Source organism: Podarcis erhardii (genome assembly GCF_964252035.2).
Source record: "Podarcis erhardii genome assembly, chromosome: 6".
Classification (NCBI taxonomy): Eukaryota; Metazoa; Chordata; class Lepidosauria; order Squamata; family Lacertidae; genus Podarcis; species Podarcis erhardii.
The window spans coordinates 779,648-803,059 of record NC_138510.1 but is presented as its reverse complement, the minus strand read 5'-3'; the positions used below and the strand labels follow the sequence as shown (position 1 = coordinate 803,059).

The window sequence follows — 23,412 nt, the reverse complement described above, 5'->3', positions numbered from 1 at the left end:
GCTGCGCCACCCGGGACGGGATTCGAACTCGGCCCCCCGGGCGACCCAGAGCGCGTCTCCGGTCTGTGCCTGCGCGCGGCGACGCGTCTCTCTCTGTCTCCCCCCCCCCCGCCAGCCTGGCAGTGCGCCTGCGCCGCCCCGCCGCGCCCCCCGAGCGGCGCCTGCGCAGTGCTCCCGTCGGGGTGTGTCCGGCGCCTGCGCGCGGCTGGCCGCGGGTCCCGAAGACAAGATGGCGGCTGCGGCTGCCCGGGTGAGGCGGCGGCGGGCGGGCGGCGCAGAGCGGAGAGGCCCCCAGCAGCCCGGCGCCCCGGCCCCAGGTGAGGGCGGCGCGGCGCGGGCCCGGGAGGCGGCGCGCGGGGCGGCGGGGGCGGGGGCGCGCGCGCGGGGGGCGGGGGCGCGGCGGGCGAGGGAGGAGGGGCCGCCCAGGGCGACGCCGCCGCCATCTTGGAAGGAGACGCGCGCGCGGCCGAGAGGGGCGGGAGCGCGCCTGGGTGTCTGTGCGCGGCTCCCCCTCCCTTTTGATCCGGGCGAGGAGCGGCAGCGCCCCCTGGCGGAGGCTGGAAGAGCGGCGGGGCTGCGGCTCCTCTCGCCCGGCTCGCTCCGTCCTGCTGGCCTGCCTCTCTCGGGCCGGGCTGCGGCGCTGGCTGGGCGGCCCGGCCCCCGATCCGCCCTCCGTGGGCCGCCCAGCCAATGGCTTCTCCCCGCCCGCCCGGCCCCTCGCTCCCTCCCTCGCTCGCTCGCTGGCTCACCGCCGCCTCTTGCCTTGCAGCCCCGCAGCGCCCCACCGCCGGCCCCAGGAGCCCCACGGAGCCCCACGGAGACCTGGCCCCGGCGCCCCGCACCAGCCGCGACTAGCCGCCAGCCCAGGATCCTCGCCGCCCCCGCAGCTTCTGGTTCCTGGCGGAGGCCGCCCCCTGTGGGTATCCCCTCCTCCTCCTCCTCCTCCTCCTGCTGCTGCTGCTCTGCGGCCCATGGACCTTCCTGGGGTCTCCCAGGCGGCTGCCCCCCCCCCCATTAAAGCGGGGCCTCCAGAAGCTCCTCCGGTGTTCTGTTTTTCCTTCTTGCCGGCAGATCCGTGCCCTCCGCTCTAGTCGCAAGGAAGGGAGGCTTAGATGCCCCCCAAGGGGCGGCTGAGCACCACAAGCAGCACTCCCCCCACTTTGGGGATCTCCCTGTAGACGGTGTTCAAAGGCATTTGCTGCCCCCAACTAAAGCCTCTGACAGATTTCCCCCTGGTGTACAGATTTGTCCGACACACAGGTCAAGGTGCCTTTGCTGCTTCTCCCAAGGAGTCCTGGGTGCTCCGGTTTGGGAAGGGTGCTGGGAGCTCTGAGTTCAAGGCCCCAGCACCCTTTCCAAACAGCAGTCTTCTCAGTTTCCGGGAGGAATCCTTCTGTATCCCAAATAATTCCTTGGACTGGTCGGGCTCCAAGCTGCTGCTCCCAGTGCCCATTTCCACACTCCAAATGGCTTCTCCACAGAGCAGGAAGCAGGAATGTTTCTCTGCTGTTGCCGCTTCTAAGCTGTAAGCTCCTTGGGGGCACGGCCTGGATTTGCAAAACATTTCAGACTCTTACCATACTATGGGCCACATACAATATTAGGTAGCTGTGCCCTGGTGGCAGTTCAGCCATGTGAATAAGCCCACAAAAGTTACGGGCTTTCTAAATAAAGAAATTCTGGCTTGCTGGGATGTAGCAGAGGAGGGATCGAGATCTGCATTTCTCTGCTGTGTTTCTGTGCAGGGGGCAGAGGGAGGCTTTCATCCATTAGCAGCCCACGTGGTTCCTTTGCTGGGCACAAAGGAGGGCTGAGTGCCAGCCTTGCCCCTCTTCCATTGCCACACTCCTTTGCCCACATACAGTTCCTTTTCACCTCTGCCTGCCGGGCAAGTTCTTAAATACAGTTATGCTAATCCCTTTAGGGCCCAAAGGAGCAGGGGGTTCTGGGTGTCCGTTGGCATAAATCCCTCTGCCCTGGGGCCAGGGGTATAACAGACTTGGGCACAAAGAGTCCTGGCTGATGGAATATGGTTGGCGTTAGATATGTGATCAGATGAAACCTTATTACGTGCTTGGGTAGCCCAAGGGTGTCCTCTGGCCACAGCTGCTGTCGCTCCTGACCGTTGGCCTTACTGCCTGACGCTGCTGGGGGTTGGAGTCTGCAGCAGGTTCGCCACCCCGATTCAGCCCCTCATGCACAGTGCTCTGTTCTGACTGTTAAACTTTGAATGAGTTGATGGGAGGGGGCAAACGAGAGGATAAGGTCACCAATGGTGCAGGTAGCCTGATGAAGCTGCCTGCTCCCCGCCCAGCACGGGCTTGCCTGTGTCTTAAGTTGAATCATCACCTAGCTGCCCGAGCAGGTGTCTTGCGCAACCAAGCAGAGCTATTGAGGTTGCCTGGAGATCTGTAGTGGAACTCCTACTCTGTTCTGCTACAACCGTGCTTCAAGAGCAGGCAAGTTCAAAGGGAAGCCCAGCTGGTAGCCATGCTAAGTCATTTTCTTTTGGATACTGTTTGGACAGCAAAAGCAGGCTGTCCCTTGAGGGACTCCTGCTCCCTCTCAGACTGCGCCTAGTGTCATACAGGCAAGGCAGATGCAGACAGCCCACCCGCCTGCCCTCGTGCCCTGCAGTGCACACTCATGCCTTGCAGTGTGCCCACAGTCCGGCTGGTGTTCCTGGAGCGTGGCTTAAAACGATCAAAAGCTCTCAAGGCTCCAAGAGAACTTTTCCCGTGTGCCTCCAGATTGGGTTGGCCCCAGCCCAGGACTCAGTAGAAGGGATTCCGGGGAGAAGATGGTATCTTGGTGATGCCTTAACAATAGGGAAAGGAGTCAGGGTTGGCGTGGCACGCAGGGCTCTGCACCTCCTGCTCCAGCAGAATTCGTCAGCAGAGAGCGAATGGGCAGGAAGTGCATCGCCAAGGGAGATGGCATGGGGAGGGCTGGCTGGCACCTCTCTTGATCTCCACCACTTCATTGCGTGGGGCTCTGCGTCCTCCAGCCACCCTCTTGGTTGCTCATCCTGGCTTGCGCACAAATAGCCAGCCCACAGGCGGGGGGGGGGGGGTTGCGGCCCAGAAGCTATAACTAGGGTGTCCCCTCCCTTTTGTTCTAGTTGCCCTATTGGTCATGAATGACCCTGCTGCCCTCCAGATGTGCTTCCCATCATCCCTGGCCAACAGCCATCTTGGCTGGGGCTGATGGGAGCTGGAGTGACCAGAGTTTAGCTAGCTCAGCCTGCAGGGTCTGGGCAAATAAATGCTCTTGTGGGTTTTGTGGCGTTCCCTGTCTTTGGGGCGCATGTGAGGTTTGCCTTTGGACCCCCCAAACTCAGGTGTGCCTGCCTGTTTTGCCAGGCTGGCCCAAGAGGGCTGCGCATGCAAGAGCTCTTCCAGTCTGGACTAGTGGCTGTGCGAACAGGGCATTTTGTGACAGCGTTTCCTTCTGTCTCCTCCAGTGCAAATGGTGAGAAATGGCCCATGAGAACCACGGCAGCTCTGGGGAAGAAGCTGCTCTGATGAGCCACTCGCCCAGCACCTCCCACCAGAACCAGCCCAGCTCCCCCAAGCCTGTCCGGCAGGTCCAGGATTTGCCAGGTACTTGTTGTGTTTTTGAGTTAATTCTCATTCGCTGTTTACAATAAAACATTGTAAGAAACACCAATTGCATATCCATATAAAGAGATTCCTTCAGATCTGGGGACTTCCACCCACCCCTTCCCTGGAGTCCCATTTGGATCATATAACGCTGCATCTTCTCCTAACTCTCTCATATTAATCCATATTTTCCATGATAATTGTTACACTACAAGTGAAATCAAAATCCTGCCCATGTTTCCATCTGTTTACAGTGGCCTCTGATTTGCCAGGTTCTTGTTGGCTGTTAGGAGAGCCCCGTGTGGCACAGGGTTGGGGAGGGGGGCAGAAAGCAGGAAGGAAACTGCATGTGGGCGCCCACCCCCTCTCCCCCAGCCAAGCCTTTCTGACCCATAGCTCTGGGGATGCAGCCTGTGCTGGATGGGGTAGCACTCCCTCCGAGGACACAAGTTTCCCGCTTGGGCATGCTCCAGGATTGAGCCCTCAGGTTTGTGCTGCAGCCAGGAGTGCATGTGCACTGTTGAAGCCAGGCTGCCAGCTGCCCTTGTTCCTTGAGGTGCCTGAGACACGCCTTTGTGGCGTCCCTTTTGGATTGCTATAACGCGCTCCATGTGGGGCTGCCTTTGAAAAGGGCTCAGAAGCGTCCAACTGGCTCAAAGAGCTGCAACCAGATTGCTGGCCAGGGCTGGTTATAGAGAGCAGACGACTCCCTTGCTAGACAGAACCATGGGCCTGTTCCAGGCACAATTCAAAGTGCTCATTATGACCTATCAAGCCCTGCATGGCTTTGGTCCAGGCCAGCTGAAAGACTTTATTCTCCCATATGAACCTGCCTGGGACCCAGGATCTTCAGGAGAGGCCACTTCTCTCAGTTCCCCCTGGGTGGGGACACGGAAGGGGGCCTTCTCCGTGGCAACTGATCCAAGATTCTGGGATTCCCTCTCTGGAGAAGCTAGACCAGCCTCCTCTTTGCTGCCCTTCTGCTGGGAGGTGAAGACCTCCTTGTTCCAAAAGGCTTTTTGATGAAAGGCCTGGCGCCATGCTGTTTTTATTGCAATTATTTGTACGTTTTAAACAGATTTCATGCACATATGTAGTTCTATTAACGTTTAATTTTTTTTTTGCATGTTGCTTTTTTGGTTTTTGGCGATTCTTGTTTTTTATCTGTAAGCAGCCTTGAGTCCGGGGTACAAATGAATATATAACAATCGTGATAACAGCTCGTCTTCTGCTCTCCCTCAGATGAGCTGGTGCAGGCCGGCTGGGAGAAGTGCTGGAGCAAGCGTGAGAGCCGGCCATACTACTTCAACCGCTTCACCAACCAGTCGCTCTGGGAGATGCCGCTTTTGGGGCAGCACGACGTCATTGTGAGTTGGCTGTTGAGCGAGCAAGCAGGCGGAGAGGGGAGTCCGCAGCCAGCGGGAGGCCTGGCCGCCTGGAGGGTTTCGAGAAAGGAGAGCTGCCTGCATGGGGGGGGGGCGTGGAGGGCTCCTGGTGGCCTAACTCTTCTCTTTCTGGGCTTTCTAGTCTGACCCTCTGGGCCTGAACGCCACCCCGATGCCTGCAGAAGGGGCAGTTGGCGATGTGGCTGCTGCAGCTACTGCTGCCGCTGCTGCTGCTGCTGCTGCTACTGCTGCTGCCGCCGCCGCTGCCGCCACTTCTGAAAACAAGATGCGAAAGCGGAGACTCTCTGAGGAGGTTCAGCCCAGCGGCAACAGTGTGAAGAAGCCCAAGGTAGGCCTGGTGGGCACCGAAGGCTCCCCAGGTGTGGGAGGAGATTGCCTTTGGGGAGTCAATACAGAGGCTTAAAGCAGATTCCCACTTGGTCAGACTTCTCTTCAGAAATGCATCACCGGGCAGAGTCCACAAGGGCCCCCATTAACACACAGCCTATAAAGGAAAAGGGCATCATCCTGGCTGTTGATACTCCTGGCAGCCCCCTCCTGACACCCCAGGACCTCCCCCCATGCAACCTTCCATGTCCATGGAATCACTTACTCAGCCCAAGCCTTTTTGCTGTACATGCAGAGCCCTCCTTGCATCTTATCTGGAGCTGCTTTTCATGCTTCTAACACTCTGCCTTAGGCTCCTGCTAAACCGGTTCTTGCCAGTTTGGTGGGCAGGTCGCACTTCTGCCTTCCTGATAATGAGTTTGGCAGAATTTCCACACCAGTCAAACTGAAGCTTGGACGGCGTTTCTCCCCTAGGTGGCAGGCAGGGCTGCTTCTGTTTCTTGCAGAAACTTCTGGGGAAACTTTCTTGCAGAAACTTTCAGAGCAGAGGGAACCAGGTCAAATGGGTGTGGCATGTTCCCCGGAAACTGGGGCTGGCGGGCTGGCTGTTCAACTTCTTGGCAGGAAGCAGCTGTCTGCAGACACGTCTCCCTGTGGGTTGAAGTCGTCAGGGGCAACTGGCCATCCCTGGCGTGAGCACCTCCTCTTCATAATATTTATTGCTATCCAAATTGCCTTTCTGCTCCCTTATTGTCCTGCCCTTGTCTTATTCCTTGTGGGAGGAGCCAAGAGATCTCTGGCAGCAATTTTGATTCAGTTCCGTCCCCTGCAGTAAGAGGAGAGATGGGTGTTGCCCTGGCCAGCCTGGCCTTGGCACTGTGCCCTCCTCTCCCAAGGTGACCTGGTGTTTCTCACTTTCAGGTGGATGTCCCGGCAAACGCCCCTACTCAGCCAACACCCAACTCCTCCAACGCCCCTGGGGCGGCTCTGCTGAAGATGTTTGGTGTCTCTCCTGAAGACAAGCAGGCGGCTCTTTTGCGACCCACCGAGTGAGTCGCGTCCGCCTGCTCTGCCCCCGGAGGGGACTGGCGTGGAGCTGGGCTCTGGGCAAGGGACTTGGGTGCTGCTGAGCCCCACCCACAGCCACCAGGCAGTTCACAGCCTGCTGTTCTCCCCCCGCAGAGTGTACTGGGACTTGGACATCCAGACCAACGCCGTGATCAAGCAGAGGGCGCCCTCGGAGGTGCTGAGCCCCCACCCGGAAGTGGAGCTCCTCCGGTCCCAGCTGATGCTGAAGCTGCGCCAGCATTACCGGGAGCTCTGCCAGCAGCGAGAGGGTGAGTTCTGCCTGCAAGCTTCCCGCCCCCTTTCCCCTAGACTTCTGCCCCGTGCTGGGCGCTTCTTCCCAGAGCCCACAGCCTGCCTCCCTCCCCTCCCCAGGGATCGAACCTCCGCGGGAATCCTTCAACCGCTGGATGCTGGAGCGGAAAGTGGTGGACAGAGGGACGGATCCTTTGCTGCCGAGCAACTGTGAACCGGTCGTGTCTCCTTCCATGTTCAGAGAAATCATGAATGACATTCCCATCAGGTACTGCTGGCAGGTGGTGCTCCTAAGGTGGGAGGGAGAAGGAGGGTCCCTGGGAGTCTCCTCCAAAGTCTTTGTTACGCAAAGGCCAGTTGCTGAAAATCGAAGGAGGGGAGAGTTGCTGTTTTGCTCAGCTCCTGCCTCTAGGCTGCTGGGCCAGGCGGGCCCTTGGCCTGATCCAGTCAGCTCTACTTAGGGCATTTGTGCTCAGGGGTTCCCTACCCCTGCCTTCGCAGCAGTGGCTCTCTGTGGTTGGACTCCGGTGGACTCTCCTTCCTCGGAGGTCTTCACGCAGAGGTTGGGTGGCCCCCTGCCTGGGATTCTTTAGCTGTTGTTCCTGCATTGCAGGGGGTTGGGCTAGATGACCCTTGGGGTCCCTTCCAACTTTACCATTCTGTATTCCACCTTCTTACGTGTCCTGCAGATTGTCCCGCATCAAGTTCCGGGAGGAAGCCAAGCGGCTGCTCTTCAAATACGCTGAGGCTGCAAAGAGGCTCATTGAGTCCAGGTGGGAACCTTGGCATTTTTGTCCTTGTTGTCAGTAGGAGAGTATGAAGCTGAAGAGGGCAAGAGGGGGAGGGGGCCAGGGTCTGGCGGGTTGGCAAAAATCAGTGCAAAATGGGCCATGCTCTGTGTGTGTGTGTGTGTGTGTGTGTGTGTGTGTGTGAAGGAAAGCAAGCAGCGTGATTAAAAGGAAGGAGAGTCAGGCCACTCCCCAGAAACTGTGCGGTGGAGGAAGGTCGCAAGGAAAAGGGAAGTAGGCAAAAGGCGGAGCACTGAGAGGGAGAGAGCAGGATGCATTTAAAGCTGTGGCTGAGTCCTTGTTCAGTTTTAAAGGCGGGGAGAAGAGTTAGGTGCTCTGTTGGCCACGGGGTTCAGTCATGTTGCCCTCTGTGTGCTGCAGGAGCGCCTCCCCAGACAGCAGGAAGGTGGTGAAGTGGAACGTGGAGGACACCTTCAGCTGGCTGCGACGGGACCACTCCGCCTCAAAGGAGGACTACATGGTCAGTCGCCTTTTGCAGGGGCAGAGCCCCCTCTGGGTATGCGTGTCCCCCCGTCTGCACCTGGGGGCACTCTAGCATGTGTAACAGCCCCCCTCCCTCCCCCCCCCCAGGACCGCCTGGAGCACCTGCGCAAGCAGTGTGGGCCCCACGTGTCGGCAGCAGCCAAGGACTCTGTGGAGGGCATTTGCAGTAAGATCTACCACATCTCTCTGGAGTACGTCAAGCGCATTCGTGAGAAGCACCTGGCCATCCTCAAGGAGCACAACATCTCTGGTAGGCGCAAGCCCGGGTGGTGTCGTCGTCAAGAGCATTGGATTCAAATCCCGTACTTGGCCCTGAAACTCACCGGGTCACCTTGGGCCAGTCGCCCTCCCTTAGCCTGTCCTCCCTTGCAGGGCTGTTGCTATTGTGAGGATTAAGTAAGGAGAGGGAGAGCCATGTGTGCCCCCTTGGGATAAACAAGAACAGCAAATCTGCCCTAAATCAATCAGCCGCTTACCCTGGCTGAGGCTGCAGACTCCCGGCCGCTTTTTGTGTTGGGGGGAACTGGGTCAGGGGCACTTGGACTGGGGTGGGAGCTGCCCCTCGTCCGCGTGGCCTGGGTGGCCCTAACTCCTCCCCTCAACCTGCAGCGGAGGCAGAGACTCCAGAGGTGCAGGACCGGCTCGTCTACTGCTACCCGGTGAGGCTGGCCGCCCCTTCCCCCCCGCTGCCAAACGTGGAGATCCACGTAGAGAACAACGTGGTGTGCGTCCGCTACAAGGGAGAGATGGTGAAAGTCAGCCGCAGCTACTTCAGCAAGCTGGTAGGTGGCAGCAGGGAGAGGAGAGTGAGATGGGGGGGGGGGCGGGCAGGGCCAGGGTCAGGCCACCCACACCCCTTGCATCCCGGCATCACCTTCTCCCCCCCTTGCTCTTCCTCAGTGGCTGCTTTATCGGTACAGCTGCATCGACGACTCGGCCTTTGAGCGCTTTCTGCCGAGAGTGTGGTGCCTCCTCCGCAGATACCAGGTATGCCCTGCCCTGCTGAGCTTGGGCTGATGGGGGCAGGTGGGGGGCTGTCTCTCCAGGCTGGTGGGCCAGGTGTCCCCTCAGTCGGCTGAGGAGCTTCCTTGGGCAGATGCCTGTGACCCTGGTGAGACCACCGGGCCCTGGGCTCTTGCGGGGCTTAGGGGCTCGGGGCAGGTGGCTCGGGGTTTCACTTTAAGGGCGATCCAGTAATGAACACTCTCCTTTGCTCTCCCCCCAGATGATGTTTGGCACCGGGCTCTACGAGGGGACCGGCCTGCAGGGGGCGCTCCCGGTGCACATCTTCGAAGCCCTGCACAAGCTCTTTGGCGTGAGCTTTGAGTGCTTTGCCTCCCCCTTGAACTGCTACTTCAAGCAGTATTGCTCGGCCTTTCTGGACACAGACGGCTACTTCGGCTCGAGGGGGTGAGTGCCAGAAGGAGGCTGGCGGGAGCCCAAAGAGGCTTGGGGTGCCCTAAGGGGGAGAAGAGGAGGACGAGGAAGGACAGACAGGGCCCCCTGCCTGCTGTGTTAGACTGAGGTCACCCGTGGCTTTGGTTGGGGGTTGGGGGGGGTTGGGTATACCTTCCCCCAAGTTCTTTCTGCCTCCCCTTCCCTCACGGGCCCTGCTGCATCTTTCTCCTTCAGTCCCTGCCTGGATTTCTTCCCCATCAGTGGCTCGTTTGAGGCAAACCCTCCATTCTGTGAGGAGCTGATGGATGCCATGGTGTCCCACTTTGAGGTATGCTCCCCGCTCCCCCCTTGGGGGTGTTGCTTTGCTACAAGGTCACATCGCCTCCCTGGTCCATCCTTCTTGCTTCACTGTCGGGTGGGGTCTTCCTTTCTCCCCCTGCCCTGCCCCACACATCTGGAGCGCCACTTGCCCCTTGCCCACGAGGCTGAGGGTGCTTGTTCCTCTCCACTGCCTTAGAAGCTGCTGGAGGCCTCCAGTGAGCCCCTGTCCTTCATCGTCTTCATCCCAGAGTGGCGGGATCCTCCCACGCCGGCCCTCACACGCATGGAGCAGAGCCGGTTCAAGCGCCACCAGCTCATCCTGCCCGCCTTCGACCACGAGTATCGCAGCGGCTCCCAGCATGTCTGCAAAAAGTAAGTTGAGAACCCCAAACCTGCCCCTTCTTTCTCCCCTGCCCCCGTCACCCAGATGCGGTGAGTGATCAGAGAACAAAAAGGAATGCAGTCTCTTTAGCAGAAGAAATGCAAGCTGGCAGTAGAGGATCGGAAAAGAATTCCAGGAGCGCATTGCTAAAAACGTAGAAGACCAGCAACAAAACAAACCTTTAGATACCTTAGTAGCAGGAGGCTGGTCAAGGAGGCAGTTTAGACCTTTGGAAGAAAGGCCACTGAAGGGGGCAGAAGTAGGTTGCAGAGAAGCGTTCTTTGCTCCTGTCTTCCCTGCCAAATCTGCAGGCCCGACTCCTGCACCTGAGCCTAACCTTCACAGCAAGGGAGTCGTGAGTCAGGATATGGATGGTGGCAGAGAGTTCTTAACCAAAGTGTGAAATCGCTGCTCTTCTAACAACTATGTAACTTGTCCCCTAAGATTGGCCTCTGTGGCCGACGACTAATGAGTTACCAATGCCACACCTTTTTTAAAGGGGTTGCAAAGAGGGGGGATCTGGTAAATTAGGGGCTAGTTAGCTTTACATCTGTTCTGGAGAATCTGGTGGAAAACGTTAAAGGTAGAATTGCCAAGCATACAGAAGAACAAGCCTTGCTGAAGAAGAATGAGCATGGCTTCTCCAAGAGCAAGTCTGCTCTCACTAACCTATTGGAATCGTTCAAAACTGTCAACAGGCCTGTAAACAGAGGCGATCCAGTTGGCATCGTGTACTTGCACTTTGAGGAAGCTTTTGACAAAGTGCCTCTTTGCTAATAGTTGTTATTGTTACTTATACCCTGCCCATCTTGCTGGGTTTCCCCAGCCACTCTGGGCGGCTCTCAACAGAGTTAAAAGCACAATAAAACACCATACATTAGAAACTTCCCTAAACAGGGCTTAGAAGTCATGGAACACCAGGCAAAGTCAGCTTGTGGATCAGGAACTGGTTAAACCACAGAAAGCGGAGAGCAGGGGATTTTGAGCCCCCTTCCAAGCTGCAGGCTATTATAGAAAATGTGGGCTCTTTTCAGGGGTGCTTCACCCAGCACCTCTTCTCTTCCCTGAGGTGAAGGTGGTGGCTGCCCCCGCCAGTTGGCCACCGACAGAAGGAGGAGCCCCCTGTCTGGTCTGGCCATCTCTCCTCCAGCCTTGTCACCTGAGATCCCTTTGACAGCAGGTTTCAGGGACTGAACTGGATGTTCTCCATGCAAAACAGGGAGTAGCGAATCTGTGAGGCCAAGCTGCATCTCCCACCATCCCTGGCTGTTGGCTGGGGCTGATGGGAGCTGGAGTCCAGCTCTGTGTCCCTGTTCTGTGCATTAGGACCCAGGGTGGGCCCTCGTCTCCTCCGAGGGGCAGCTTTGACCGCCTGTCTTCTGTTCCAGGGAGGAGATGTACTACAAAGCTGTGCACAACACCGCTGTCCTCTTCCTGCAAAACAACTCCGGCTTCGCCAAGTGGGAGCCCAACGCAGAGAGACTGCAGGAGCTCGTCACAGCCTATAAGCACTCGGGGCGGACCCTGGCTTCTTCTGCCTCCTCCTCCTCATCTTCCTCTTCAGCTTCAGAGAAGGAGCGAGAGACAGTTCAGGACCAGAGCACCAGCCGGGAGACCACCCCGAACTAGAGCACTCCTGGCTGGGCTGATGGGCAGTGGCGGTGGGAGAGGACTCTGCTCCCACGGGAGGGGGAGGGGGCTGGCCCCACAGTGCTGGAGGCGGGGATCAGCTCCTCCGCAACGTCTGCCTTCCTCTCCAGCCCCGCAGGCCCTTCCTCCTCCCTCCCTGGGGGGCGTTCCCCCGCCCCCGTATGCTCCACGCAGCGGCAGGACCGGCTCCTGGCCTCCTTGAGGTGTGCTGGGTGAGGAGGTGCCTGCCGCCCACGTCGTAGCTCCCCCACGGATCCCATGGGGCAGGTGGGACAGACAGCGCGGTGAGGGTCTGGCTGCCTGGCCTGCCGTGTTGGAGGCCAAGGGGTGGCCCAGTTCTGCAGCCGGACGTGGGCTGTCTTCTGCGAGGGGAAAGGAGCACGGACAGAGGGAAGCTGGCGGCCCCGTGCCCTGGGGTGTCCTTTGCGCTGCTCCAGCCGTGTGTCTATACTGTAAATACATGTCCGTGTGGCGACTCCGCGCTCCAAAAGGCCATGCCGCCTCCTCCCCTCTCTTCCTCCCCAGCTGTACCAGTTGCGTGTTTTCACCGAAGCTGTTTACTGTAACCTGTGGGGCAAGGCCGCCCCCCTTTGTGTGTGTACAGAGGTCTTGGCTGCCATTTTTGTAGTCGTCACAGTTTTTATCCGAGGCTCCGGGCTTCCTTGGAGACCAGCAGAGGGGTTTTGTGTTTTTTAAAGGATTTTAATTTAACAGTGCTAACCATTTTATTACTTTTATCAAAAGAGCAAAGGAAAAGTCTATTTTTGATTTTGTTTCCCAGTTCTTAGGAACATTAAAACCAGCATTATGGTGCCCCCCAGGCCTTGGCTGCTTTTCCTATGTTAGGTTGAGTTTGGGAAAGGTAGCTCACAAGGTGCTGATCCTGTAGAGTTGAAACCCCGGGAAGCTTGGAAGAGGGAAAGGTGTCTTTTGTGCCTGCTAGATGAGAGGACAAGCTGTGTGTGTGTGTGTGTGTGTGTGCGCGCGCGCGCGCGCGCGTAAAAGGGGTGTGTGCCTCTTGTTCTTCCTTCTCCTCCTGCTCAGCTGATGTGCAGGACTTGCTTTGGTGCTGCAGAAAAGACAAGTTGTGCGGATGTCCGAGTAACTGACACTAGCTCAATACACAACCTCTCTTTCGGTCCAGAGACCAGGATCTCTTTCACATGCAAATGTTGTTAATGTTTCCTCCTCTGCTCAGCTTCTGCATCCAGCAGCAAGAAGTTTGGGAAGGTTTTGTTTTGTTTTTTGCTTGAACCATTGAAACCTGTTAGTGGGCAGCCACTCAAGCCCTGCTTGGTGATTGCTAGACGGAAGACTTGTTGACTGCAAACATAATCCAGGCCTGCAATGATTTTGAGAGCAAATGTCAAGCTCTGGGCTTTGTGGCCGTCTTGAGCAGTCGGGTGCTTCCCTCTGAAGGCTTGCCCTGACTCTTGGCGTGCTTTGCAAGGCGGCAAATTCTTCTTTTCAGCCAGCTGCTCCCCGGATATGAAAGAACCTGTCTCTCCCCCCACCCCAAGTGCTGGAAATAGCATCCTGGCTGCCCCAGAAGTGCTTCAGGGCGGCGGGGGGGGGGGGTTAAAGCCACCCCTCCCACCCCGTCACTCTTGTGTAGTCATAGTATCATAGAACCGTGGAGTTGGGTCTCTGAGGGCAATGCAGGAATCTCAACTAAAGCATCAAGACAGATGGCCAGCCAACTTCTGCTTTATTTTTATTTTTTTTAATAGTTTTTATTAAACTTTACATTTTTATATTCAACACAATCATCATTATTACAAAAAAACTATATGCAAATCCCAGTCTCCCCAAAACCCCTGACTTCCCTCAACTTTTCTGGTTCTCTAAATATTTGTTTCTTCTGCTTATTTTGTTCTACCTTAATTTGTAATCCTTTAGCTAAATATTATTGCATTCACATCATTTTTATACCGTATTTCCCAAATTACATCTTACGCTTTATTATTTTCCCAATTATTGCCTCTTAACTTTTATGCTTGTGAGTCTAGCTAGTGAGTCTACTTCTTTACAGTGTTTCTGTAGGTACATCATAAATGGTTCCCAGTCTTTTGTAAAATCTCTATTGTGTTTGTCTATTGTTTTCCAGTAAGCTTTGCCATTTCAGCATAATCCATCAGTTTTACTTGCCATTCTTCTTTCATTGGTATCTTGTCGTCTTTCCATTTTTGGGCTAGTAATATCCTAGCCATTGTTGTAGCATTCGTGAATGGTTTCTTCCACTCTTTTGGCAAGTCTTGACCTGTAATGCCTAGCAAGAAAGCTTCTGGTCTTTTAACAAAAGTTATCTTAAACATTTTTTTCATTTCGTTGTAAATCATTTCCCAATAGCTTTTGATTACAAGTCCACCACATGTGATAAAACACGCCTCCCTTCTCTTTGCACTTCCAACACTTATTGGAGCTTGTTCTATACATTTTTGCCATTTTTACAGGAGTAATATACCATCTATACATCATTTTCATGTAATTCTCTTTAAGAGCTATACAAGCAGTGAATTTTAAATTCAATTTCCATACTTTCCCCCAATCTTCCATTTGTAAGTTATGTTCTAAATCTTGAGCCCATTTAATCATTACACAGTTAACCTCTTCATCTTTGGTTTCCCACTCTAACAGTAGACTATACATCTTCTTCAGTGTTTTTGTGTTATCCATAATTTCTCTTTGAAATCTGGATAAAGTATAGCTAAACCCTTTCTTACTATCTTCTTTAAATATCTAATTTAATTGATACCACTGCAGACAATCATTTATATATTCTTGAATATCCTCAAGCTCTTCCAATTTTAATTTCCCTTTTGTTTCTATTAAAATATCTCTATATGCAGGCCATTTTTCTTTCCTGTTTACTTTCCTTATTGATGTTGCTTCCATTGGTCACCACCACCACGGGGTCTTCTGTTCCGATAGATCTTTATAGCTTTTCCAAACTTTTAAAAAGTGATCTAACTATATGGTTATAAAATCCTTTATGTACTTCCCCTTTGTCATGCCACAAATACACATGCCATCCAACTCCAGCTTTGAAACCTCCAAGGAAGGAGAGTCCACCTCCCAAGGGAGTCCATTCCACTGTCCAGCAGCTCTTACTGTCGGAAAGTTCTTCCTGATGTTGAGTCGGAATCTCCTTTCTTGTAAGTTGAAGACAGTGGTTCGTGTCCTCCCCTCTGGAGCAGAAGAGAAGAAGCTTGCTCCATATGTGGGATGGTGGGGAGGTTGTGAAAAGGAGCCGCGAGGTCTTCTGAAGATGCAGGAAGTAATTTCCTGTTGAGTTTATGCTGGTGGTGCTTCCTCTGTGTGGCAGCCCTAAGATACTTGAAGCTGAACCTCATGCCTCTCAGTGTCTTCCAGGCTAAACTTGCCCACCTCCCTCAACTGTTCCTTATCAAGCATACTTTCCAGACCCCTTTACTATCTTGCTTGCCCTCTGCGCACATTCCAGCTTCTCGATATCCTTGTTAAATTGTGGTGCCCTGAAGTGGGTCCCTTCCAGCTCTTAACCATTCTGTGATCCTAAGTGGGCACGAAACTCTGAGGACGGGGGCCTGACCAAGGCAGAACAGTTAAGTCCAGTCCAAGGGGACTACGGGCTTGTGGCGCTCATCTCACTTTCAGGCTGAGGGAGCCAGCGTTTGTTCACAGACAGATTTCCGGGTCATGTGGCCAGCAGGACTATACCGCTTCTGGCGCAACGGGACACCGTGATGGAAACCGGAAACGCCGTTTAGCTTCCTGCCACAGCGGTACCTATTTATCTACTTGCGCTGGTATGATTTCAAACAGAGCAGTCCAGACCACTTCTAGCGCAACCTTGGTCTGCCCAGCTGTGCCTTCGTGTGGAATCTCACTGAATTGCTTATCGCATCCTTTCTCCAAAGACATCACTGGGCTTATTCTGACTTCATGAGAACCTGGAGGGGGAGAGACTGGCCAAAGGCCGTGTCTGATGGGCCTGAGCCCAGCTTCTGCATTCCCTGTGCCACCCTTGCCCCTTCCCCTAGGATTGATTGAGGCCACCCAAGGGTCATCTAGCCCAACCCCTTGCAGTGCAGGCGTCACAGCTGAAGAATTGCCATCAAGTGCCCCCCCCCGAGCTCTGCTGAGAAACCTCCAAGGAAGGAGAATCCACCGGCTTCTGAGGGAGTCGGTTTCACTATGGGGAGGAGCTCGGAGTGTGCCTGAAGTGTAATTCAGTATAAATCAAGTAAATAAAAAGCAAGGGTCGCCATCCAGTTTTGTTTGGTGTGGAGGTTGCAGGCCACATAGGAAAAAATAATTTTGTTTTCTTATATCACCTATATTTAAGAATTCTAGGGTGTAAACGGAATGCAACCATGATTGTGCATGTGTGTGGCCTAATTCCACAGGCTGCAGAAATGTAAGTTCATGTGCATCTCTGCTTCCATTTTATTTTTAAAGCAGGTTACTAGTCCTTCGTATGCCTGCAGAAACATGTCAGATGGGTGGTGAAACCTGCGGGAGCTTCAGAAGCCAGAGATGTGCCTGAATAATTCTGGGGGTGGTGGAGTGAGCAGTGCAGCTTCCTTCCTCCATGACTAACCAAAGTATACCAAATGCCAGAAACTGGAATAAATTATGGAAAATAAGAAATGACGCAAGCGGGAAATGACGCAAGTGCAGAATTATTTTGTTTTGCGAAGGGTCCTCGCATCCCTCCATGAAACATCAATGGGTTTGCTGCTGCACATGGAGGATGGAGAGAGAGGTAGCCAGTGTTTGCCTTCACAGGGTTGCTCCCTTGCTCCCTGGTCAGTTGGCAAGTGACTTCAAGACCTGCCTCTGGCCCATTTTCACTGAGAAAGCTAATGGTGGTTGGCTGACAGTTGTGCCATCCTTCTCTGGAGGCCCAGAAGCACCTTGTCATCTTTGCTACATCTCTCTGGCGAATTCCTTGGGTATGTGAAGGACTCCCTCTTGTCTAGCCTGAGTTGCCATCTTCCCAATTTCATTTGAGCAAAACTCCCTGAACCCACCCTTCCTTAATTTTATATCTCTCGGGCACTTCTGGACAGATTTGCTCCCACAAGTCTGTAGTGAAGAAGTTCCTGGCTTGTTGGTTTGGTTTTTTTAATTTTCCATTTGCCGTATTTTTCGCTCCATAAGACACACTTTTTTCCTCCTAAAAAGTAAGGGGAAATGTCTGTGCATCTTATGGAGCAAATGCGTGGTCCCTGGAGCCAAATTGCCCAGGGGTGAAAAGCAGATCGTGCTTTTTTTTTTTTTTAGAAAGCGGGAAGGGGGTGTTGAAAGGAAGCAGCTGATCGGCGAGTGATCAGAAGGGAGATAAGGGACACTAGCGATAAAGGAGGCTGCCTGAGAGGGAGGAGGTAAATGCTCATGGATCAGGATTTCAGCATTGGGTCACCCCAAATTCACCATCAGATCACATAGCATGGCCATGGCTACAGCCTACACCACAAAAATCACACATCCACTGTTTTGTGGGCCCCAATGGCGCAAAAATGTGGTTACAAAGCACGGATCCACATGGATCCTCAGGATTTTTGCATTGGGTTACCCCAAACTCGCAGTCAAATCACATGTCAGTGGCCACAGCTTGAACCACAAAAATCATACATCCACTGCTGTTTCGTTCAGAATATTTTTTTTCTTGTTTTCTAAAAACTAGGTGCGTCTTACGGTCAAGTGCGTCTTATGGAGCGAAAAATACGGTATTTTCTGCTTCCCTTCCAAGGTTCCTTGCATGCTTCCTCACTCCAGTTTCCTTTCCTCATGACAACCCTGCGAGGAGGGGTGGCTCGTCCTGTTGGCTACTGGAGGTGAAACAAATGTGCTGCCCCTTGCCCCCCCCTTCCGCCACTGGTGGAATGCCCCCTTGCATTCGGCAAGAGCTGGGGTGCCGCCTCTTGCACTTCTGCCGCATGAGACCGGTGCTTCACCCTGCCTAATCAGTGGGCCAGCTCTGCTGTGAGACTGGTGGGGAAGGGGCCACAGTCACCCAAGTGAGGACTTTAACTCTGGTCTTCCTGACTGTTACTTCCCACTAACTCTCAAGACCAAATCGCCCACATATCTCTATTTTGATTTACTCTGTGTGTGCTTGTAGGTACAGACAAATAGATTGTGGCACCTATTGTACAGTGGTACCTCGGGTTACATATGCTTCAGGATACAGACTCCGCTAACCCAGAAATAGTACCTCGGGTTAAGAACTTTGCTTCAGGATGAGAACAGAAATTGTGCAGCGGCAGCAGGAGACCACATTAGCTAAAGCGGTGCTTCAGGTTAAGAACAGTTTCAGGTTAAGAACGGACCTCCGGAACGAATTAAGTATGTAACCAGAGGTACCGCTGTACCTCGAAACCAATGGATGTAAGTTGCCATGACTATTGGCTTCAATAGGTTGACGGAGCAATCCGAAAGATGTCTGATAGGAAGCAAGTCCTGTTGAATTCAATGGGGCCTAATCCCAGGTAAGTAGCATGTGGCTTGCAACCTTAGACGCTCTCTTTAATTGGCAAGGCCAAGACTGAGATTAGAGGGGGGGGTGCAATCTTGAATAATAATGAGAGAAGGTGCTGGGGTTTTTTTTTGGGGGGGGGGGGTATTTTCTCTGGCGTCTTCAGGCGTCCTCCTCCACCAACCAACCCCTTTCAGTGGGTCTCCCACCTTTCATCTGAGGCGCACAGGAGGGCGCCCGTGGCTCGCTCCCCCGACCTGCAATATTTTCTGCACCAGCCAACCAGGTAGGGCAGGCAGGCAGGCAGGCAGAGAGGCAGTGAGTGGCCCAAGGCCCCCAGGACAGCGGGCAGCGCCACCATGGCACCATTGTCACCACTGCGAAGCGGGGCAGCGCCCTGCGAAGGATGCGCAAGGCCGCGGCCGCATCTTCTGCGTTGCCTCTCCCCTCCCCAAGCAACTTGGGGGCCTCTGGGGGAAAGGATGGGGTGCGCTGGGTCGGCGGGACCCCCAGCTGTGCTGCTGAGTGGGGGGGGCCTTGATCCCCGCATATCCGCGGAGCTGGGGGTGGAATCAGGCCGTACATCCGGGGTGGGGGAAGCGGGGAGGGCGCCTGAACCTGACCAGCCATCAACATCCTCTCCATCTCCTCCTCCTCCTCCTCCTGCATCCCGGCTCTGTTGCCATGGCAACGACCAGGCGGCGGCTGCCGGCGGCCCGCGCGAGCGTCTGCCCGGGGCTGCAGCAGGAGCCGGAGCCGGAGCGGGCAGCGCCTCTCTGGGAGGCCGGCGGGACCCCCCCCCCCGGCGGGACGACCCCGCCCTCCCCTCCGCGCACCAGGTATGGAGAGGGATGGGTTCCCTTGAGCTCCGGGGGAGGAGCGGGGCGAGGAAGGACTCCACCCGGTGCTGCCTGGGGCCCGGCCAGGCTCTCCCAGCAGCGGTACCGACGGTGCGGGGGGGGGGCGGGATCTGGGCGAGGTGGGTCCCCGAAGCCAGCAGCTGGGCAAGGCAGGAGAGAATGCCCCCTCCCCAACCCGGGAGCAAGGGCAGCAAGCTTCTCACAAGGTTGCATGGATGGTGGGGGTTTTTGCGGGGGGGGGGGTCCTCTGTTCTGAACAGCGCTCGGCCCTCCCTGAGCGCGCTGGCCGGGGCTGAGGATGGGAGCTGGAGCCCAGGCACGTCTGGAGGGCCACAGGTGCCCCCCCCCGCCCCCGTTCTTGGCAGCAGAGGCAGCAGGTGAGGCGCTCGGCTTCTCAGCCAGCCTGCGCGCAATTGCGCGCGTGTGCCCAGAGGCCAGATGCGTCTCGCTCAGCAGCCCAGCCAAGACGGGGGGACGGGGGGGGGGCGCTCAGGCCATTGCTGGACGCCCAGCCGGAGGAGGCCATGGGGCTCAGCAGCGTTTCCAAGGGGGTTAGGCGGATTCAGGGAGGAGGAGGAGGAGGAAGTCGAGAGGGCTCTCGATGGCGCCTCGCCAGGATGGCTCCGCCTTGCCTCCCCAGTGGAGGCCGGAATACCAGTTGCTGGAAGCCACAGGAGGGGAGAATGGAGCTCTTGCATTGGAATCTATCTAGTTGGCCCCAGTGAGAAGAGGGTTGGGGAATAGATGGGGCCCCGCTTTGGCCTGATCCTGCAGGCTCTTCTTATGGCTTCCTGAGACAGCGCCCTGGTGCCCAGGCAGGAGCCTGGACGTGACCCAGCCAAACCAGCGATGGGAAGGCCCAGCAGTAGAGACAAACCGGGGAAATGAAGAATATATTTACACTTCAGAATATGCATCCGTTCCCAGAGTTTCTTCTTCTTTTTTTATTTTAGTGTATTGACATCCCACCTTTTACTCCAAGGAGGTCAAGGTGACGCACAGCCCCCCCCCCAGTCTAATCCCGCCAACCACCTTCTGGGGTAGGTTAGGCAGAGGCAGCGACAGGCCCCCAAGGTCACCCAGTGAGCTTCATTTCCGAAAGGGAGATTCGAACCCTGAACTTAGTCTGACACTGTAACTATTATGCCACACCGGCACAGGGCAAGGTGTTTTTGTTTTTTTAAAGAATATCTTATGCTGCCATTTCCTCCATTTTTTAAAAAAGCAATGTTTTGATATAATAATGCTTTAGAATTCCTAGACCTAAGGGTGAATGGTAACCATCTGAGACCTGCCAAGTCTTACAGGGATTCAGGCAGCAGCTGCTTTATCCTGTGCAGTCTAGTATAGTATTGTAGACACAGGCTGGCAGCAGCGTTCCAGGCAGAGGGCACCCCCACGCCTGCCTGGGGATGCCAGGGCCACCAGGGGCTGAGCCTCTGCCCTTCTGCATGCACAGCAGCCAGCCAGCTCATCTTATGCTTTTATGGAACCTCCAAGCCCAGAGACAGTCTACCTGCGTCTCACCAGGGGAGAAGGCAGGGAATCTCATCTGGATTCTTAGGGTGAGAGCAGGTTGCTGGACGAGGCAGGGCATTGGCCTGGCCCACCGGGGCTCTTCTAATCTTCTTGTGTTGTGCTCTCTCTGCCCCCCATGCAGCCAGGCTCCCCTCCTCCAAGGCCGCCATGTCCCCTGGCAAGGCCAAAGCGGGGCCCCCCCAGCCGCTGGTCTTCGCAGCCCACGAGATGGAGTGCAAGATCTGCTACGAGCGATTTGACGGGCGCGGCCGCCGCCCCAAACTGCTGAGCTGCCGCCACCGCGTCTGTGCCCGCTGCCTGCGCAAGATGGTGGAGGTGGGCGAGCCGCCCGGGACCCTCAGCTGCCCCTTCTGCCGCCAGGAGATGCCCCTGCCTCCGGACAGGGACGTGGGGTGCCTGCAGGACGACGGGCAGGTCCTGGCTTTGCTCAGCTGCCGCGAGAGGGCCCGGAAGCAAGGAGGGGGCGCCAGGGCCGGGGGGGCGGCCCCCTCCCCGGAGGTGCTGCTGTGCCCCAGCGTCCTGGAGCCCTTTGCAGAGGGCGGGCACAGCTCCTCCTCGGACTGCCTGGTCATCACCCTCCTGGAGGTGCCCGAGGACATGGCGGCCCCCGAGGGGGTGGGGGTCCTGGACGTCATGCGCCTCTACCGCCCGCCCAGCCTGACCTCGCTGCCCTGCTACGGCCCCCTGGGCAAGTGCCAGCCCTGCGCCACGTGGCGCGCCTTCCCGCGCTTCCTGGTGGGCGTCCTCTGCCTGGTCTACTTCAGCTCTCTGCCCTTTGGCATCTACCTCCTGCTGGTGGAGCGTCTCAACCTGGGCATCGTCCTGGTGAGCCTTGTGCCCTCCACCCTCATCCTCTGCGTCTTCTACAGCCTCTGCCAGTGCTTCTGCCACGAGATCTTCGACTTGCCTTCTTGAGTCGGGCAGTGGGGGGGATCCGGAGGGCAGAGGCCGGTGCCAGCCCCCCGGAGCCTCCCGCCAGCACCCAAGAGACAATTCGCCCTCCTTGTCCTCCCCGAATCTCGTGCCATTCCAACCGTCCTTCCTGGAAGCAGATTTCAGCAGCATTGCCCTCCTCTCCCTGCAACGGTCGCCAACCGAACCAAGGGCAGTGCCAGCCTCGGAAGAGAGCCCTTCCGTGTTTCAGAGCTGGAAAGGCGATGATGTGCTTCTTCAGACATGGACGATGGTCTCTTAGGATGGCGCAGGATTGGCCAAGCGTTCATGAGAACTATGTAGCAACCTGGCTGTCCGAGAAATTTATTTGTCTCCAAAGATATTTGCAAAGGCAAGAATGCCGTAATTTCACACATAGATGTTTGTTTGTCAGAGATCTCGGTCCACAAATCATAAGATCTTCAAATCCGATTCATTCTGACAAAATTAGGAGTTCTCAAGTACAACCACATTGAGGCAGCCGGATGATTTATAGTTGGCAGGTTGTTCGAATTTATTGCTCACCGGCCCCCTTCAGGAAGGAGCAGGCAGTTCTGTGGAGGAGGAAGAGGAGGGAGGGGCCTTTCAGGCGCTGTTGGCCACACGGCTAAGTAGAACCTCCATGTGCCAGGACAGTGTTCCTGTCAACAGCAGTCGGAAGAAGCCCATTGCCTCCCTGCCTCGCCCTTTCAGCTTCCTGAGCAAGCTTTGAGGATGCTGAGCTGGAGGGCAGTGCCTTTGTCTCTGCTGCTCTTTTGGAAAACAGATTCTGCCCTGTTGAGAAGCTGCCTCGTTGATGGGGACCCTGGGGGGGGGGGGAACCCCCTCTGCCACGTGTCTCTGGTGGAACTGGGAATGGCAGGGGGACCCCAATGAGCAACTGGGCCTGGGGGTGATGTGGGAACAGCCAACAGTCTTCTGCTGGCCCCTGCATCTTATATATTTATTTTATTTTATTTCTTGCCTTTAGGGGCCACGTTTTTCCTCCAAGGGGGTCAAGGGGGCATATATGGTTCCCACCCCACCCCCATTGTCACTTAATCCCCACAACAACCCTGTGAGGTAGGCCAGGCTGAGAGGAAGTGCGACTGGCCCCCAAGGTCACCCTGTGGGCTTCACGGCCGAAGTGGGGGCTTGAACTCTGGTCTCTCCCGGATTCTCGTCCGGCACTCGAACCACCGCACCACGTTGGCTCATCACATGTCCTACTGTGGCAACCTGCCAGCCCCTTGACGTAGAATAATCCTAGACTTGTATGGTTGGAAGGCACCTAAAAGGTCCACTAGTCCAGCCCCTTGCACATGGGCAATTTCCCCAGAGGGGAGAGCGTCCCACACCCAGTGGGTCCCGGGGGACTGGTGTCCTCTTGCAAACAGGGGAGGAGCTCATTTCAAAAGCCAGAGAGACTCCCTGCAAGTTCTGCAGAGCATGCTTAGCAACCTGCGGGCTGAAGGGGCAAGCCTGAAGGGGCAAAGGGGGAAAGGGTGTCCCACTAGGGGAGTCAGACCCCTGGCCTTACATCCCCCTCCCCCTGAGTGCTCAGTGCCAAGTCCTGGTCTGCTCATTTCGTGACACTCACCAAAGGGTTAAAGGAAAAGCTGCTTATTTCGGTTTGCAAGTCCCGGTGCCTGGTGAAAACTGGCAGAACAGCACCTCCTGTTGTCTGTGTTCTCCACTGGTTCAGAAATAAATGAAATAAAATGAAACTTGCCAGTATTGTAATGCCATTTAATTTAAAAAAATTAAATGAACAAATTCCTGTGCCCCACAAATAACCCAGAAATGCATTTTAAATAAAAACACACATTCTACTCATGTAAAAACACGCTGATTCCTGGACTGTCCATGGGCTGGATTTAGAAGACGATTGGGCCGGATCCAGCCCCCAGGCCTTAGTTTGCCTACCTGTGGCTTAGAGG

The 23,412-nt window shown here is 55.6% G+C and overlaps 1 protein-coding gene and 1 pseudogene across 3 annotated transcripts; both read left to right on the top strand.

Moving 5' to 3' along the window:
- Positions 1-781: 781 nt before the first annotated feature.
- Positions 782-12,517, top strand: PCIF1 (phosphorylated CTD interacting factor 1). Its single transcript, XM_081865322.1, has 16 exons — positions 782-916; positions 3,464-3,602; positions 4,845-4,969; positions 5,130-5,336; positions 6,257-6,384; positions 6,518-6,672; positions 6,776-6,923; positions 7,345-7,428; positions 7,825-7,924; positions 8,035-8,197; positions 8,557-8,729; positions 8,848-8,934; positions 9,173-9,357; positions 9,580-9,673; positions 9,863-10,038; positions 11,437-12,517. Exons 2-16 carry the CDS (start codon positions 3,479-3,481, stop codon positions 11,675-11,677), a joined length of 2,190 nt encoding a protein of 729 aa, XP_081721448.1. The 5' UTR covers positions 782-916; positions 3,464-3,478; the 3' UTR covers positions 11,678-12,517.
- Positions 12,518-18,054: 5,537 nt separating this feature from the next.
- LOC309344526 (E3 ubiquitin-protein ligase RNF182 pseudogene) lies at positions 18,055-23,199 on the top strand (annotated as a pseudogene). Of its 2 annotated transcripts, none has more exons than XR_014161681.1 (2): positions 18,055-18,174; positions 20,682-23,199. The product of XR_014161681.1 is annotated as an E3 ubiquitin-protein ligase RNF182 pseudogene (transcript). The 2 variants fall into 2 exon arrangements; XR_014161682.1 differs by lacking the exon at positions 18,055-18,174 and adding an exon at positions 18,674-19,000.
- The last annotated feature ends 213 nt before the right edge of the window (positions 23,200-23,412 follow it).